This window comes from Miniopterus natalensis, chromosome 16 (genome assembly GCF_054644295.1).
Source record: "Miniopterus natalensis isolate mMinNat1 chromosome 16, mMinNat1.hap1, whole genome shotgun sequence".
NCBI classification, from domain to species: domain Eukaryota; kingdom Metazoa; phylum Chordata; class Mammalia; order Chiroptera; family Miniopteridae; genus Miniopterus; species Miniopterus natalensis.
In genome coordinates, this window is record NC_142096.1 from 32,877,403 (window position 1) to 32,894,102 (window position 16,700).

At 34.5% G+C, this 16,700-nt stretch overlaps 1 protein-coding gene across 3 annotated transcripts in view; it reads right to left on the minus strand.

Moving 5' to 3' along the window:
- Nucleotides 1-906: 906 nt before the first annotated feature.
- The window catches only part of ATAD2 (ATPase family AAA domain containing 2), a 53,782-nt gene continuing 37,988 nt past the window's right edge, over nt 907-16,700 (minus strand). For 2 of the 3 annotated variants that reach the window (XM_016216040.2, XM_087825472.1), the window contains exons 17-28: nt 15,268-15,400; nt 14,732-14,918; nt 13,914-14,099; nt 11,826-11,961; nt 10,407-10,603; nt 9,689-9,848; nt 7,525-7,647; nt 7,230-7,373; nt 5,313-5,699; nt 3,648-3,781; nt 2,704-2,832; nt 907-1,999 (exon numbers count right to left, since the gene is read on the minus strand). In XM_016216040.2, the coding sequence (XP_016071526.2) occupies nt 1,955-1,999; nt 2,704-2,832; nt 3,648-3,781; nt 5,313-5,699; nt 7,230-7,373; nt 7,525-7,647; nt 9,689-9,848; nt 10,407-10,603; nt 11,826-11,961; nt 13,914-14,099; nt 14,732-14,918; nt 15,268-15,400 (1,961 nt within the window). In that variant the 3' untranslated portion in view covers nt 907-1,954. The remainder of the gene's footprint in view (nt 2,000-2,703; nt 2,833-3,647; nt 3,782-5,312; nt 5,700-7,229; nt 7,374-7,524; nt 7,648-9,688; nt 9,849-10,406; nt 10,604-11,825; nt 11,962-13,913; nt 14,100-14,731; nt 14,919-15,267; nt 15,401-16,700) is intronic. The other variant, XM_016216041.2, reaches the window with a different exon arrangement.

Here is a 16,700-nt window from a genome sequence, read left to right on the forward strand (position 1 = left end):
CAATCCACGAATACAGAATGTCCTTCCATTTGTTTAGGTCTTAGTTTCTTTCAGCAACACTTTGTACTTCTCAGTGCATAGTCCTGCACTTCCTTGGTTAAATTTATTTCTAGGTGTTTCATTGTCTTAGATGCTACTGTAATATATAGCATTGCTTCCTTAATTTCATTTTTGTATTGTTCATAGCTAATGTTTAGAAACACAAATGATTTTTATGTATTGATCTTCTATCCTGCCACTGCCAAATTCGTTTATTATTAGCTTTAACAGATTTTTGTGGACTCTATAGAACTTTCTACATATAATATATCATCTTTGAATAGTTTTACTACTATTCCCATTTGGATGCCTCTTATTTCTTTTTCTTGCCTAATTATTATAGACTGACTGCACTTTCAAGCAAATAATGAGAAAGACACATTCCAGGCTTGCTATTTCAGCATGGTTTTGAAAGTCTACACAGGAATGTAGACAATACTACTACTTCCCATGTCTGTAGACAATATGTCAATATGTCATGAAAAGGACAGGAAGCACAGTAGTCTTTGTAGCTAAAAATCTATACCATATAATAAACATTCCAATGTCAATAGTATTATAAATTATAAACTAATAAATTTTGCACCTGTTTTGCACTGAATTATCTTTAAGACATTTAAAAATGATGAAATAGAGACAAATTTGAGAAACAATTTTCACATTTAAAATTTATTACAGAAATTATACATACAAAATGAAATCCTAGTTATAAAAGATGTATCTGGAATAAATTATAATAAACTTCAATAAAAATAAGCATATATATGTATGTGAGTATGAATCCAGGAATATATACATACTCAAATGTTATCAATGACTGGCATTGCTTTATGCATTACTGAAGAGAGTATCTATTAAGGTATCTGATTTACTGGGTTTTAGAACACTTTAAATACAATATCCAAATAAATCAACAAAAGGCAGCTTAACTTTGGAGCTACTGGAATCCAGAATCTCTCATTTGAGATTATTACTCCCTATCCCTTTTGAAAGTTTTCAACAGAAGCTATTTTACAAATATTAGGGTGGCTCCTAAAAAGAAGAAAAAGAAAAAGAATAAGCATGGTGGTGAATGGTTTATTCCTTTAAGAAAGAAATGTACTTTTGGTATCATTATTACAAAATTTATAATATTTATATAATTGTATATCAAAGATATCTATAGAATATAACCTAAACACAAATTTGAAAGGATATAAACATTTTTCAAATATAAAAACTTTGTGCTATTAAAAAGCTGTTCAACAAAGTAGTTATACATGTTTGTTGCATATAGTTATAAAACTTACTAAAAATATTTAAAATATTAACCCAAATTAGACTTATAAAAATGTTATCTAAAAAGCATTAATTTTGATATTCAAGTACAGAATTGTGGTGCAGCTAGGAATCGTCAGGGGCCCTCTAGCAAATCATGACCTGAACAACTGGATTTTGCGTGAATGGACAGGGAAAGCGAAGGGCAGATGAGAGACGGGCACTGAAGAAAACAAAGACAACAAAAAGGTTGGCAAGACATCATAGTTAAGTTTCTAGTCTCATACAGGAAACTATTACAAGAAGGGTAAAATTAAAAGTGCTTTAAACAAAAAATGTCATGTCACTAATTATTCTTCAACGCCATAAAACATTAGCTATCAATAGCTTTCTATTAAGAGTTGTCCACACTTCAATTACTGATATGCCACCATGCCATACGATTACCATAGTGCCTTGTTCAGTCAAACTCCCAGTACTTTCAGTTATCTCTGTAATTTACACATGTACATAAATACTAAAAAAATTTAAATAATTTTTATTTACTCTTTTAATTTTTTCCTTAAAGATGCAGGATTTCATCTTGCATCAGTTAAGTGAACATGACAAAGGTGAACTAAATAAAAACAGAAAATAAAGAATATTCGATACCATGACATCATGATCTGGAACAAATGAAGTTTTCTACCTCTTGCTCCATTTTCTAAATAAAGGGTAGAAAGGAAAAGTAGTAAGTTTCAATATAGACAGCTAAAGAAACATTACTCTATTGCTATTTTTTTCTTCAGTAAACACCCTTAAGAATTTATTACTCATGTATATATAGTATAGTGAAAACAAAAATTTAGTTCAGTACTTAAGACTATCACATAAACTGAGATCACTGATGGAACTTCATTATTTAAACCCCTTTTAAATGAGTCTGAGATGCGATCATCTTATGTTAAATTCAAATAGTTATAATCAAAGTACTGATGTATTTATAGATATTAATACTTTATGGGTACTAGTAGTACATATTACACCACATAGGTTCCCCAGTACACTTTAGTAGGTATACTAAATACTGTATATATACTAGTAGGTATCTAGTTGGTACCAGTAAAATTTACATTATACTATATAGGTATCATCCAACATCTGTTTTGGTTGGTTGGTTATTTTTTTTCTTTTTTCTAGTATCTATTTTTAAAAGTTAGGACTCTAATGCCCACAGTAAAGCTAGATTAAGTAAAAACAAATAGGTATATCTTAAAAAGGAGCTACATATCTTCATTAATACATACAGAAAATAAAGATTTTCCCATAACTTACTGATACTATATAGTTCCATTGTTTGCACATATTAAACAATGGTCTTTAAAAATTCTTACAAAATCAGTTAATTTCTTATACAGATTAGTTTACCTGAATAAGTGTTGTTTTGTCATAGTCCCTGCGATGCTGATAAATGCACTGGCTGATTACTGCATACAAATTTTCCAACTGAAAAAGATTGTATTTCTGACTCTTTTTAACAACAGTCTTCAAAAGATTCTAAAAGAAAATGTAAGTGTTTACATGTGAGAGATAAATTCTATGAGATATTTTAATTTAGAAGATTTAGAGAATTTTAGCATATAAACCAGAGAGGGGACCAAGTCATTTGATACGATACGGCAGCCTCTGACAGTGACTCTGTAATTTGGCTGTAGTTAACTTTATCAATATCCTATGATCCTGGTCTCTGCCCTAGGTACCTCCCACCCTAAAAACTACAGCTAAAGAGGTTGCCAATTTCAATTCTAGTCATAAATCTCTACAGACGAATTAAAAAATAATTTCAAACTAGATTAATGCGGGGGGGGGGAGCAATATTTTTGCAGGGTGTTTTATTGCACTAAAAGTATATAATAACTAATATCATTATGTGAAACAAAAGAGAAAGAACATATTTTGATGAATTACCTCACCACTTTAGGATTCTTTTTCTTACAGTGTTTTTTCTCATGACTAAACTGGACTTACTGGATTTCTGTGATTCTTCAAGTCTGGCCCTACCAGGATATGTTATTACCTCATAAAACATGCCATTACGGCTAAGTGAAAACTTACTAGTCATAGGTAACAGTCATAAAAACAATGTATGGGATAAATAATGCAGATGAGCCTGTTAAAACTATAATATCAACACACTAGCTACCTCCAACCACCACATTTATGAAAGTTATTCCATACCAAACTTATCCTTTCATAAAAGATCATTATTTATCACATGCCAAATTGACACAATATACCATACTGCAGTCCTCTTTTGGTGGGTTATATTACTAAGCTGCACAATGACAGCATTACAATTTCAATTTACATACTTTTAATCGCTCGTGGTCAACAACAAGTGAAGGTGTAGGCTGTGAAAGAATTGCCAAAGCCTGCTCAGCACTCATGAGCTGCTGTTGCTCTACTTGGGAACGTCTAGCTTGAGTCATTTGCAGAATCCACCTTTCTAGAATGAATAATTAAAGTTATTATTTGGTTCATGACATTATAATGCCTAAAATAAATACTAGGCAGATTAAATTGCAGGACATATTTACTAAAACACAAATACCAATTCTAGTATACTGATTCTCCTATAAGATTAAGATGCTGCCACTTACACACTCAAAAGTTAAGAACATTTGAGAAGTATTTCTCAAATTGAGTATTTCAGGGGATCCTCAACTATATTCTACTTAGGGATAAGACTCACATAATTCAAGAGCTGCAAGGGACCTCAGTAAATCTAGGAGTTACAAACCACCACCCACAGACCAAATCTGGCCTACCACTATAAATAGTTCTATTAGAACACAACCACCCCCATTTTACATATGCATATAAGTGTGGCAGGTTTGAGTAGTTGTGACAGATACTTGTATGTATGGCTAAAAATTTAGTATATGGCACTGTACAGAAAAGGTTTGCATATCCCTGATGTAGAACAACCTTCTCACTGATAAGAAAAATGAGGCCGAAAGGTGAAGAGACTTTGTAATACCTTGTTACAATAATCCCAGAAAAGAACTCGAATCCCCTGATATATAAACAAGTATATGTCACACTAAATAGTATCCTTTTAAAGATCATAATAAAAGAAATATAAAACAACTCTGAACCCAAACAAAGCATACTAAATTACATAGTCAGAAGATTAACACTTAAATTATCCATACTGGAAAGGCTGTATCCTAGTCCATTCTGCTATGATTATTCAAATACACTGGAACTCATTTCAAGACAGTCCTTGAAAAAGATTTACATACAGCATATAAACCACTGAAGAAAACCAGCCCCATTAACTTAACTTATTATTGACCAAAATAAATGTTTACCCTATTTCTGCTTTTTACTTTGTAAGAAGTAAATAATGTTTGCCTTTTCCAAAGATCAAACAAATCTACTTCCAAAGATCTAAGAAAATCCAGATGAAGACAATTCTCAGTGAAAAACATTGGAAGCAGGATTAAAATATATATAATCTTGGACTTAACCTACAATATGAATAGAGGAACGATGGGGAGTTACAGTTGTTTTACACCACTCATCAAGAATTACAGGAAACTGCTTATCTTGCTTAAAAATGAGAGGGTATCCTGCCAGCTTTTAAAAACTGCAGAGCCAAATCAGTTTGCTGCATGCTTTAGATGAATTATTTTATTCAACCCTCAAAATGTCTCATTACCCACAACTACCTACCCCAATTTTGCAGATGAGAAAACTGAGGTCGATAGGTCAAGAACCTTGCCCAAGGTCACAAGCTACTAAGTAGTGGACTAGGGGCTCAAATCCAGTTCCGTCTGATGCCATAGTATGCTTTTAACAATAGTAATCTATTAGCTTAATAGTTATTGAACAAAGATAATGCTATCTTTCCTAATGAATTAACACCTGCACTATGAAAGACAAGGGCAAAGTACTAAATTGAGGTGGTTAATTAGTCACTTAAGAACTCTGAGCAAAAATTTTTTAAAATTAGTAAATTGTTTGAGACTTACCTTTTGCTTCATTTTCATCAGAAACATTTATTTGAGAGCTAAAAGCGTCTCCATTGCATGCGACCTTATCTTTCTTCAATTCTGTACATGCGGCAGCCTTCCCAGATTCAAGTTCATTCTCCATACTACAGGTACTGGAGTTATTTCCCAAATCTATTTTGTTTTCAGAGGCACTGTGCTGCATCTCATTCTCTTCCATTGAAGACTCTCCTGTGTTTCCAGTCTCGATGTGGTCTACACTTGTATCATGATTTTCCTCTGTATCACTCTCAACTTTGTCATCTGTGACATTTTGGCTACCATCTTTTGTTTGTGAAATCTTCCTTCGTTTCGTTATGGTGCCCAAGTACCACTTCGACTTTTTGCGAATTTTTCTCTTCAACTGAGCTTCAGAGAATTGAAAGAAAGATAAAAGAATATTCAACAATTTTCTAAAGTCTAAGTAAGTGGGGGAGATACCTCCTGAGATATAAGAGGATACGAGTGTTTGAGAACCATCGTAGTTTTGAATGGCTGAAATATAGAAACAGAAGTATATAGTGCTATGAGAAGGTAGAGAAGTGGGCAATGAGTGACTTGTCATTCTGAGGAGTTTGAATTTTACCTTGAATACTTTTTTAAAAAAACCTTGAATACTTTTAAGGAGGGCAATGAATGATCTGCGTGCTGCATGTATTACAAAGAACACTGGCAGTAGTCTGAGGAATGAACTAGAGAGAAAAGGCAAGGTTAAAAATGGCTTACAGTTAAGTGCCTACCATATAGCAGGAACTCTTCTAAAAGTCCTTCATGTGTAATAAAAGTCATTGCAATTTCACTTTAACCTGATCAGGTTTGTTACCATTATCAATGTCATTTTACAGATGAAGAAACTAAGGTATAAAAGATTAAACTTTCTAACTAGACCAGACACAGTATATAACCATACTATAACATTATGCTTGGGAGATTCATCTATTCTGTTAAATACAGTTGAAGTTTAATCATTCTTACTGCTGTATAATAATCCACATTTTCCATTCTGTTGTAGATGGTCATTTGGGTTGGTCCAAGTGTTGGGCTACTGTGAGTATCTGTCCTATGAACATTCTTGTATGTGTCTTTGGCGAGCATAATGTATGTGATCCTGCTGGGTACATAGATGGAATGAACTGCTTTAAGGGAGTCATTTTTCATGTCCACAATTTATTTATTTATACACACACACACACACACACACTTGCTTAGGGCTGATTTGACTGAGAAGCTTCTGGTAGTGGAGGTCTCTTGCTAGTTTGCCTTTTTCATCCTTCTTTTCCCTCCTGCCTCTCCCATTTTTACAAAAGCAGGGCTTACTCTATCTATCTCAAAGCAATTAGCCCAGAATGGACAAACCTGCAATACAATAAGGGAAAATTCCAAGCCCAGTAAAATACACACACACACTTTTAAAATTTCTGTTTAAAAGCACTGGAGATGTAATAAGGAATTAAGACAAATCTGGGAAAACAAATGAAGAGCTGAGAGGCTAAGAAGCTGACAGTATCACATTCATGGGGCTTAAAGAACAAAAAATGGAATTAAGAGCCTACCAAGGAAGGGAGGTCTTTGGAAAATCCACAGGCTTTGGGTTGGTATACCCTAAAAAGTTATATCCTAAAAATAAGGAGGAATAGGAAATGACCAGGATTTTAAGGAAATGAAAATCAGTTTCAAATCAAGTCAATCCACAATTAGATGAAGGTGAACTGGGACTGCAAGTGGTACATTATCACAACCTGAATTTATTTCAAGAATACAAAGCTGCCTCAATATTAACAAAATCAATGTAATTCACTACATCAATATAAATAAAGGAAACTGAGGGAGAGTGTAAATGGCACTGGAAGAGCATAAAGGTTACAATTTCATAAGTAAAAATTACCCAAGTTCACTTACCAGGAGTGCTGCAAGCCACAGGACTATTGAGTGCCTTTAGCTTTTCATTCTGCTCTGGATCTGATCTTTTATCACCAGCAGGAGTGGAATTTTGCTTTGGCATCACATGGTAATAAGATGGCGCATATTTGGAGGAGCTACAACCTTATAAATAGATGTATGAAACATCAAATCAATTTTCCATATTTCAAAATTACCTGAAGGATTAAAAGGACTCACACAAAAAATAAATAATAAAAAAGGGACTCGCACAACATCAAAAGTATCTTTTTCTGATGCCAAGTAATTTTCCTACCTCTCTTCTTTCTAGATTCCTGAATTTCTTCACAAAGCTGCTCAAAGTCTTCATCAAGTTCTTCTTTAATTATTGCATAGGCAGTATCTCTTAAAGCACAGGCTCTGTGCCTAATAAGACGATCTGAGAAATGAATAAAGGATTTAAAATTTCTCCTTTTAATAATTTACCAAAAGTAAACTCAACATTTTGGGTTAAGATTGGAGCCATTAAAATTCCTTTTTTAATTTTATCATGAATAGTAAGTTACTAAAATTGCATAATTCTTTTCTTTGTGCTAATCTAGTGTTCTGCATATCTAATTCAATATGGCAGACTAAATCCAAACAATTTTATTGCTATGTCCTATCCAGATTCCTCTGAAATATCAGGAAGAAAAAAAAAAATCTAAGAATCAATCAATAGCAAAACTAAACATAATGACAAAACAAATAAAAACAAAACAGAAAGGAAGTCTATTAGTGTCATTAGTGAACCAGAATGTAAAATCATTTTGGAAGAGATACAAAGAATATTAATGAATTGACAGAGAAATAAAGCAAAGACCATGAAAGAGCACCCTACACAGGAAACAGTGGAAAAAATCCTCAACTGAGTCTACCTACTGTAAACTGGAATATGCTGAGGCAGAAGGCAGATAAGAAAATACAAGATTGACTGAATGGTTGTATAAGTCCCTCTCACAGAACAGTAGGCTGCAATATTCACACCCAAGTCAGTTGACAGCAACAGGTACCATATCTGGGATGTCGGAGGGGGCTTCTAACATGGCATCTGGGTCTGAATAAAGGAAGAGCAAGGTTGAAGCATTGGTTTCTGAAGTGTGGGAGCACGAGAATCACCTAGGAACTTGTTGGAAATGCAAATTCTTAGGCCTTACCTTCTATCTATAGAATCAGAAACCCTGGAGACAGGGTCCAGCAATCTGCATCGTAACAAGTCCTTTAGGAGATTCTGATACTTGATAATTTGAACACAACTGGTCTAAGATAATTTTAGGCTGCCACATGAACAGAAAGGGAAGCAGCAGCAGCCTGACTGCAACCAAAAAGAAAAAACCCTCTGCATCCATGGTAAATGCTTCCTTCCTTCTAGTTAAGGGGCATTCCCATCTTGGTAGCCCTGTTTCCCACTACTTACCACCAAAACTCTGAACTATAGGGAAAAACCTAGGGAAAGTGAAGTGGAAGACAGGTGAGCTTTTCAATCACACTCAGTAGGTCCCTATGCTAATCAATCTAACTTATAAGCACTACCAACTGTAAAAGTCAATGTACTGGAGGAGAATTAATGCAGCAAACAGACTGTTAAAAAATATACTATCATAAATTTAAAAAATTAATTAAATAAAATGTAAGAGGAAATGTAGCCATTTAGAAAAAATACACACACAACACTATCCACTGAAAGTGTTAAGGACACTGCATCCATTAAAACAAGAGGAAGCTAAAAAAAAAAAAGAAGCACTTGAGAAAAAATATTTTTGGAAATAAGTTTATCTCAAATATACAGATATTTGAATGCATTATGTATATAAACAAATATATAATTTTTAAAAATTATACTTTATAAATTTAGTTTTAAAGACTATAAATTTTATTTTTAATAGGTTGGGTAAGTGAGAGTAGAATGGGTATATGCATATAAAAGGTCCGGAAAGAGATCCTCAAACTTAACTGTCCACCCACCTCTGAAGAAAGAAAATGGAGTTTTTAAAATATTAGCAGGTATTACACTGTATTACTTTTGTAATAAAAATTACAATGGTCATAACCAAAAAATTCTTTCAAACCTATTTTATTACAGAGTGTGTTTATTTTTCCACTTTAAGAGCATTGATATACAAAGGAAACAAGCTAAGCTGCTATGCAATGCTGTGTCTCATTAAAGGACATATCATGTAATAAACACAAAGATTTTGGAGTGAAAGAAACCTGCATTCAAATTCTGCCTCTGCCACTTCCTGGCAGTATAACCTTTAATAAGTTTTTTAACCTGGCAAAACTTCATTTTCCTCAATTGTAAACTAAGGGTTAAGGTTGGTAGGAGGACTAAATGGCACTGTGAACTTAAAATGTTTATAATATAGCACCTGACATAAAATCAGCCCTTTTAGTTAGCAACCCCCATTCCACCCCATGAAAACCCCCCAACTAATGCTTACCTCCAGGATCTCTATCTGGATTGTATTCTAAAGCATTACTACAGATTAGATCAATATCACTCAAATAGTCTTTCACAGTCAGATACTTGTGGAGATCAATTTTACTGATTACAGATGAAAGGTCCATTGGTTGCTTTATTACAGTCACATAATCAGGAACCTAAAATTCAAGCAAATGACCAAGTCACCAAGTCACTAAGTTAACTCTAAACTTAAAAGTTTCTTTGCCAGGCAATATAGAAGAGAGAATAAATACATAAGAGAAATGATAATATATTAGTATGAAATCTTTGACTCTATTGGAGGCTTGTTTTATTTTGTATTTTTTCTTATTCTTGGGCAACTATATCTCCAGTATCATCCTATACCTCTTTCCTCAACCAAACACCATCCATCTTTCAATATAAACTTAAAAGCTCGCTCTCCAGCTCACTCTAACTGTGTATGTAATAATAATACATAGCATTATGACATTTACAAATTGCCTCTAGAATGTTTGGGTTGAGCAGACAAATTTAGTTGTCTATGCTCTGTAGGAAAGGAAAATGTGTTAGACAGCTCTGGAAGTTTCCATATGCTTAGGACATTACTTCGTACATTTCCATATAGAAAAAATAAGTTCAGAGTGTAGGCAGAGAACCACATAAACTACTTAAATAGTCTCTAGTTTTGAAGCATTAGAGTTTATAACACATTGATCCAAAGATTAAATTAATACCTCATCAGGGTCAACAGGTTTAGTAAATACTCTGAATCGCTTGTCAATAGCAAGCCTATGTGTAACATTTCTTAAAAAAATCCTCAGTTCTCTAAATGTATCTTCTTCTTGTTCTTCTAGTCGTTTCACTTCTTCTGCTGTCAATGGTCTTGGCTCAGGTGGTGGTGCTACTGGAAGTACCTCCAAGGCCTGCAAAACTTCACACAAATGGAAGACTTCAGTTTATTACCCTCCCATCATATCGAGTGTGATAAATGATTCAGTGCACATATTAGCCAGGCTTTTGGGGCTTATCCTCCTTCCATGTACCAGGAATCAGGCTTTGGAATACTGAAGTGGATTACATCCCCCCCAGCAAAAACTGGTAACATGTAATGTGGAATGCTAACTCCCAAGTCACTGCCAGGACAAAAAATGTTCTAACTATTAAAAAGTCTTGCCTACTGGGTGTGGCTCAGCGGTTGAGCATTGACCTAGGACCCAGGAGATCGCAGTTCAATTCCCGGTCAGGGAGCATGGCTGGGTTGTGGGCTCAATCCCCAGCAGGGGGCGTGCAGGAGGCAGCCGATCAATGACTCTCTCATCATTGATTTCTCTCTCTCTCTCTCTCTCTCTCTCCCCCCTCCCTTCCTCGCTCTGAAATCAGTAAAAGATATATTTAAAAATTTTTTTAAAAAAAGTCTTTACTAGTTAATTTTTGAACTAATGAAAAACTGGTATGTTTCAAATATAACAGAAGTTTCATTTTGTTTCAAGAGTACTGAGTACTCGGGACAAAAATAGGAATATGAGAGTACTGCTCCAATAAGTTGGCAATCTATTATTAAGGGAGTAAGAGACATAATTACAACATCAATGTAATATCATATTAGTAAGAAAGAATATAAAATTAAATTTGCCTAGGTGTGTCAAGGAAGGAAAACTGAGTCATACTAGGAGAACAAGGAGTTTCTTAGGCAGAAATGGGGCATGAGGACAGAAGCATTACTGACAGAGAGCAAGCATGAATGAACTTATGAGAAGGCAGAAATATGTCCGTATGGTTTAAAGATAGAATGCTTTGTAAGGAAAGAAGTGGGGGTAAGTGAGAGTAGAATGGATATGTGCATATAAAAGGTCTGGAATGATATCCTCAATAAGTTATGGTACATTAACAAAAATGCCAAAAATGGACTCAGGAAGACAGATTTGAGCTATATTATGAATTCAGGCTCAAAGCACACACAGATTGGAGCTATACTTGAAAGGCTGTGTGGGCTTTAAGAACTTCAGTCTATTTTAATGGAAACAGATTTTTAAGCAGTAGAGGTATCAGCCTCATACCAAGGTTTTCAGCTTATATTATTATAAGGCCATTACTAATATTTTATTCCCACTTTATCAAAATTATTATATATTAACTTTGATATAGCAACTAACCTGCTTTCTTTTTTGATATAGGAGGCTTAGCAGCTTGTTTTAGAATTAAATCTTCAAAAAATTTTGCCCGTTCTTCTTTACCAGGTAACTGGACATGGAAAATTTCTCCATAATCATGGATAAATAATTCTTGCACCTTAAAAATAAGTAAATGCAACAGTACATTAGTATACACATTTTTTATGACAATCTAAACTGCTTAATAAAGAAATGATTTTTAAAACGAATCTTTTACATATGCTGATTTTATGAATAAACCAGGTATGTAACAAATTAAAAACCAAAAAAAATGAGATCTTCTTTAAAACTTAAGACTCTGGTAACTGACATGGTAATATTTTACTTAAAGGGTTTTGTTGAAATCAATTCCTTTTCACAGCCCAAAGAGAGGTATGAGAATGAGAAATTGTTCAATAAGAATAAAGGTTGAAGCCCTGGCCAGTATGTTTAGTGGTTAGAGTCACAGGTTCAATTCCAGGTCAAGGGCATATACCTACTGAGTTGTAGGTTCAATCCCCAGCCCTCATCGGGGTACTTTGGGAGGCAACCAATCAATATTTCTCTCTCCCTCCTACCTCCCTCCCACTCTCTAAAAAAAAAAAGAAAAAAAATTATAAAAACCAGAGCCACGAGGGACATCATCTGGTCCTTTAACAACTCTGACCTAATTTCCTTCTACTCTGCCCTTTACTCACTCTGCTCTTGCCACCTTAGGCTTCTTGCTATTTTTCCAACACACCAAACATACTTTTTTTGCTTCAGAGCCTTTGTACTTGCTTCTCTTCTGTCAGGAATCTTTGTCCCGTGCATACTCATATGGGTAAGGATACCTTAACATTTTTCAGGTCTTTGCTCAAATGTCATCTTCTTAGTGAAGCCTTGCCTAGCCTATTTAACACTGGCATCCTGCCACATTCTTTTGGCACTGCTTAGCTAAATTTTTCTCCATAACAATAAGTTAGTATTATATATTTATTTGTCTCCCCCTCGACTAAAACGTAAACCCTAAGAGGATACAAATCCTTGTCTACATATTTCATTGCTGCATTCCCAGTGCCGAGAATAACTCCTGACAGAATAAGCACTCAGTAAGTACTGTACTTCTAGAGAGTGATGGGCAGAGGAGCTATTGCTGCAACTGAGAAACTAATCAGTGAGGCCTCTCTGAGATGATATCTGAGCAGAGACCTGAGAAGAATAAAGCATCATGCTAGGAAAATATTTAGAGGAGTACTCCAGGCAGAAGCAGCATGAACTTTTGTTATTGGTAGTTGTCTACATTGGTGTAAACTTGGATAGTCATTTGGTACTATCAAAAATGTTCAATTGGCCCTGGCTGGTGTGGCTTAGTAGGTTGGAGTGTCTTCCCATGCACCAAAGGGTTGAGGGTTTGATTCCCAGTTGGGGTGTGTACAGGAGACAGCTGATGGATGTTTCTCTCTCTCTCCCCCTCTTCCTCTCTCTGTAAAAACAATAGAAACATATCCTTGGGTGAGGATTTAAAAAAAATGTTCAATGTGCATACTTTAACTAAGCTACAGTTATTTTACTTTTAGGAGTGAATGCTAGAAACCACATAGTAATGCTCACACAAATTAAAACCCAAGGATACAAAATGAATGAATGAATGAATGAATGAATAAATAAATAAAACTCAAGGATGTTCACTGTAGCAGTTCAATAGAAAAAAACTAGAAAACAACCAAATATCTATGAACAAGGATTTAAATAAGTAAGTTATGGTACATCAAGACAATGGAAAAAACCATGTTGCTCTTAAAAAGAGTAAGACTTATGTATTGAAGAATATATAAAAAAATATAAAGCCAATTGCAGAATAGTACGCATCATATAATTTCTTTTTTGGAAGAGAAAATAATTTATAATGTTACCTTAGTATACACATACACATATACATACACCATCCTGCCTAACAAGCAAATATACCAATAGTTAACAATGATATCTTTGATAAAAAAGTTATCATTTTATTAACTTCTGAAGCATTTGGAATTCTTACAAGTTCTTATTTTAATACAAATAACTTTCTTTTTAAGTATAATAGTTCCCCTCCCCCACACAAATTACCTCTTCTGGTAGAGCAGAATGGGGTTTGTCAGAAGTTGCAAGTAGTAAAACTGGAGCAAATGAAGGGATATTCTGTAATAATGTGGTAAATGTGGCTTTGAGTGTTGGTCCAACTATTTCCCACCACAAGTGGATATGAGGAATATACACTATACTTGGTGCTGCTCTCTTAGCTTCACGAATCATCTAGTACAGAAAAAAATTTGCATTCAGTTAGAGTCAGCATCAGCAATGCTAGCTTTATTTGTCTGGAACAATGTTTAACTTCCCAGAATTATAACATAAATCCATCAAATTTTTAAAATTTTTGCTTCCCCTAATCCCACAATCTTGCTTATAAATGTTTTGTCTCGTTAGAAAACATAATTGCTTTAAGCAATTAGAAAACAACTCAAGAAATATAGAAGACCTTTCTGCTATAACCAAGGTTAAATATAAAAATACATATTAAAAACTTTTCATTTAAAAATTTAAATAGCAAAACCAGAAGCAGCACAGAATATCTGAGTACTTACAACACAGCAGTCACTGTTTTAAGCACAATTCTCACAACAATACAAGGTAAATACTATTATCTCCATTTTGTAAATGGGGAAAGTGAGGCAGAAAGATCTAATAACTTTCCTAAGGTCACTTAGACATTAAGTGGCAGAAATGAGATTTAAACCCGTATACTTTAATGACTAAGAAATTATCCATTAGTTTTATTTTTTAAACCTAAAGTTACAAATCAGTAAACAAACAAAAAAATGAGGCAATTCTAGATTTTGTCTCTGGAAGCCTCCTTTTTCTTACAGGTCTAGGCAACAATGAATTACCTGGGCACACGTTTCTTCAGGAGATGTAGCACTGACTCCAAAAAGAACAGGAATGTCTAATGTATATACTGCAAATTTTTCCAAAGCATGGATGACAGCTGGTGCCAAATGAGAACCTTGCCCAAATCCTGGTTCTCCCACTATCAATATTCTTGGCCGAAAAGACATAGGTTGATAACAAGCATTTCTGAAATAAATGAGTGATAAGCTGTTTTAGAAAAATAAAGTTTTTCTCCCAAATTACCAATTATGAACTTACATAGTCAAAAACTTTGAATGTTTTGTTGGCTAATCATAATTGCATGGCTAACATTAACCTCCACAGATTTTTAAGAATACTTATACAGTGGCATTTCTACTATAGTTACAATAGCAGCAACAAAACCTTTTTTAAAAAATATTTTAATTAAAAAAAAACAAAACAGAACAAAACATCAGTTGGAATCTTTTATCTTACAACCACCATCTAGTTTAGCTTTAGGGAATTTACAAACCAAAAAAATATATATATATATTCATTTGCAATGGAAACGTACCTATTCAAATGAAGAAAATTAAGATTTTCTTTTGCCTTATTAAAGGAATTTTGAGAAGGCCCATTTTCACATACTGATGGAATATCATCATCACTGTATGCCAAGTCACTTTCTAGCAGAGGACAAGAAACATCTAGAAAACAAACAAAAAATTGTACATTAGTAACTTTTCTGGATTGCAAAACAAATTTTGTGTGGTTAATCCTCACCAGAGGACATTTTTTCCATTGATTTTTAGAAAGAGTGGAAGGGAACGTGGAATCTAAAGAACTTAATAAATTGACGAGCAGAATAGATTCAATGACATGGAAGCATAGTTGAGACTGACCAAATGTCAGAGGGATGGAGGGGGGCGGGGGGATTGACGGGGAGAGAGTAACCAAAGAATTTATGTGCATATATACACAACCCAAGGACACGGACAATGGTGGGGAGAGTGACTGGGGAGGGGGAGGGAACGGGGGGGAATGGGTCATTGGGGAGAAAAAGGGACATCTGTAATACTTTAAACAAAAATAAAAATTATTTAAAAAAAAAAAAAAGAGTGGAAGGGAGCAAGGGAAGGAGGGGAGAAATTTGGGGGGGGGAGACGACATCAATATGAGAGAGACACATTGATTGGTTGCCTCCCACACCTGTGCAAACCCAGGCTAGGGATTGAACCAGCAACCCAGGTTTGTGCCCTTGACCAGGAATTGAACCCACACAGCCCACACTCTATCCAGTAAGCCACACTGGCCAGGGCACAAAGCAAATTTTTATGTAATGCTTCAGTTAGCACATCAGTATACTTCAACATTTTTTTGAGAATCAAAAATATTGTTTAGATATGAATAACAGTTAAGTCCTCACTTAACGTAGTTAATAGGTGACTTTAAGCAAAACAATGTATTAAAACAATTTTGCCTGGTTGGCGTGGCTCAGCTGTTGAGCTTCGACCCAGGAACCAAGAGGTCACCAGTTTGATTTCCCGTCAGGGCACATGCCCCGGTTGTGGGCTTGATCCACAGTGAGGGGCTTGCAGATGCAGCTGATCGATGATGTTTCTCTCTTATCAATGTTTCTATCTCTCTATCCCTCTCCCCTCCTCCCTCTCTAAAACCAATAAAAACGTATTTTTTTAAAAAAAAAAAAAGGTTCTGACTAAAAAACAAACAATTTTGCCATAAGCTAACTGATATAAATAAGAGTGTTCCTATAGCATCTCACCATTGTTATAATGAAACAATGTTGAACAAATCTATGTTATTTGAAGACCTACTGTAACTATAAAAATGCATTCCAAACTTAAAATAGATTAAGTTAAGGGCAATTCATGAAGTAAAGTTCCTTCAAATATCCATGCAAAGCATGACCAAATTCCTTTCAGGAGGCTGTGTATAAAGAAACATGTCTGGGATATGTAAAACATCTAGCTTTACTGATTATGAACA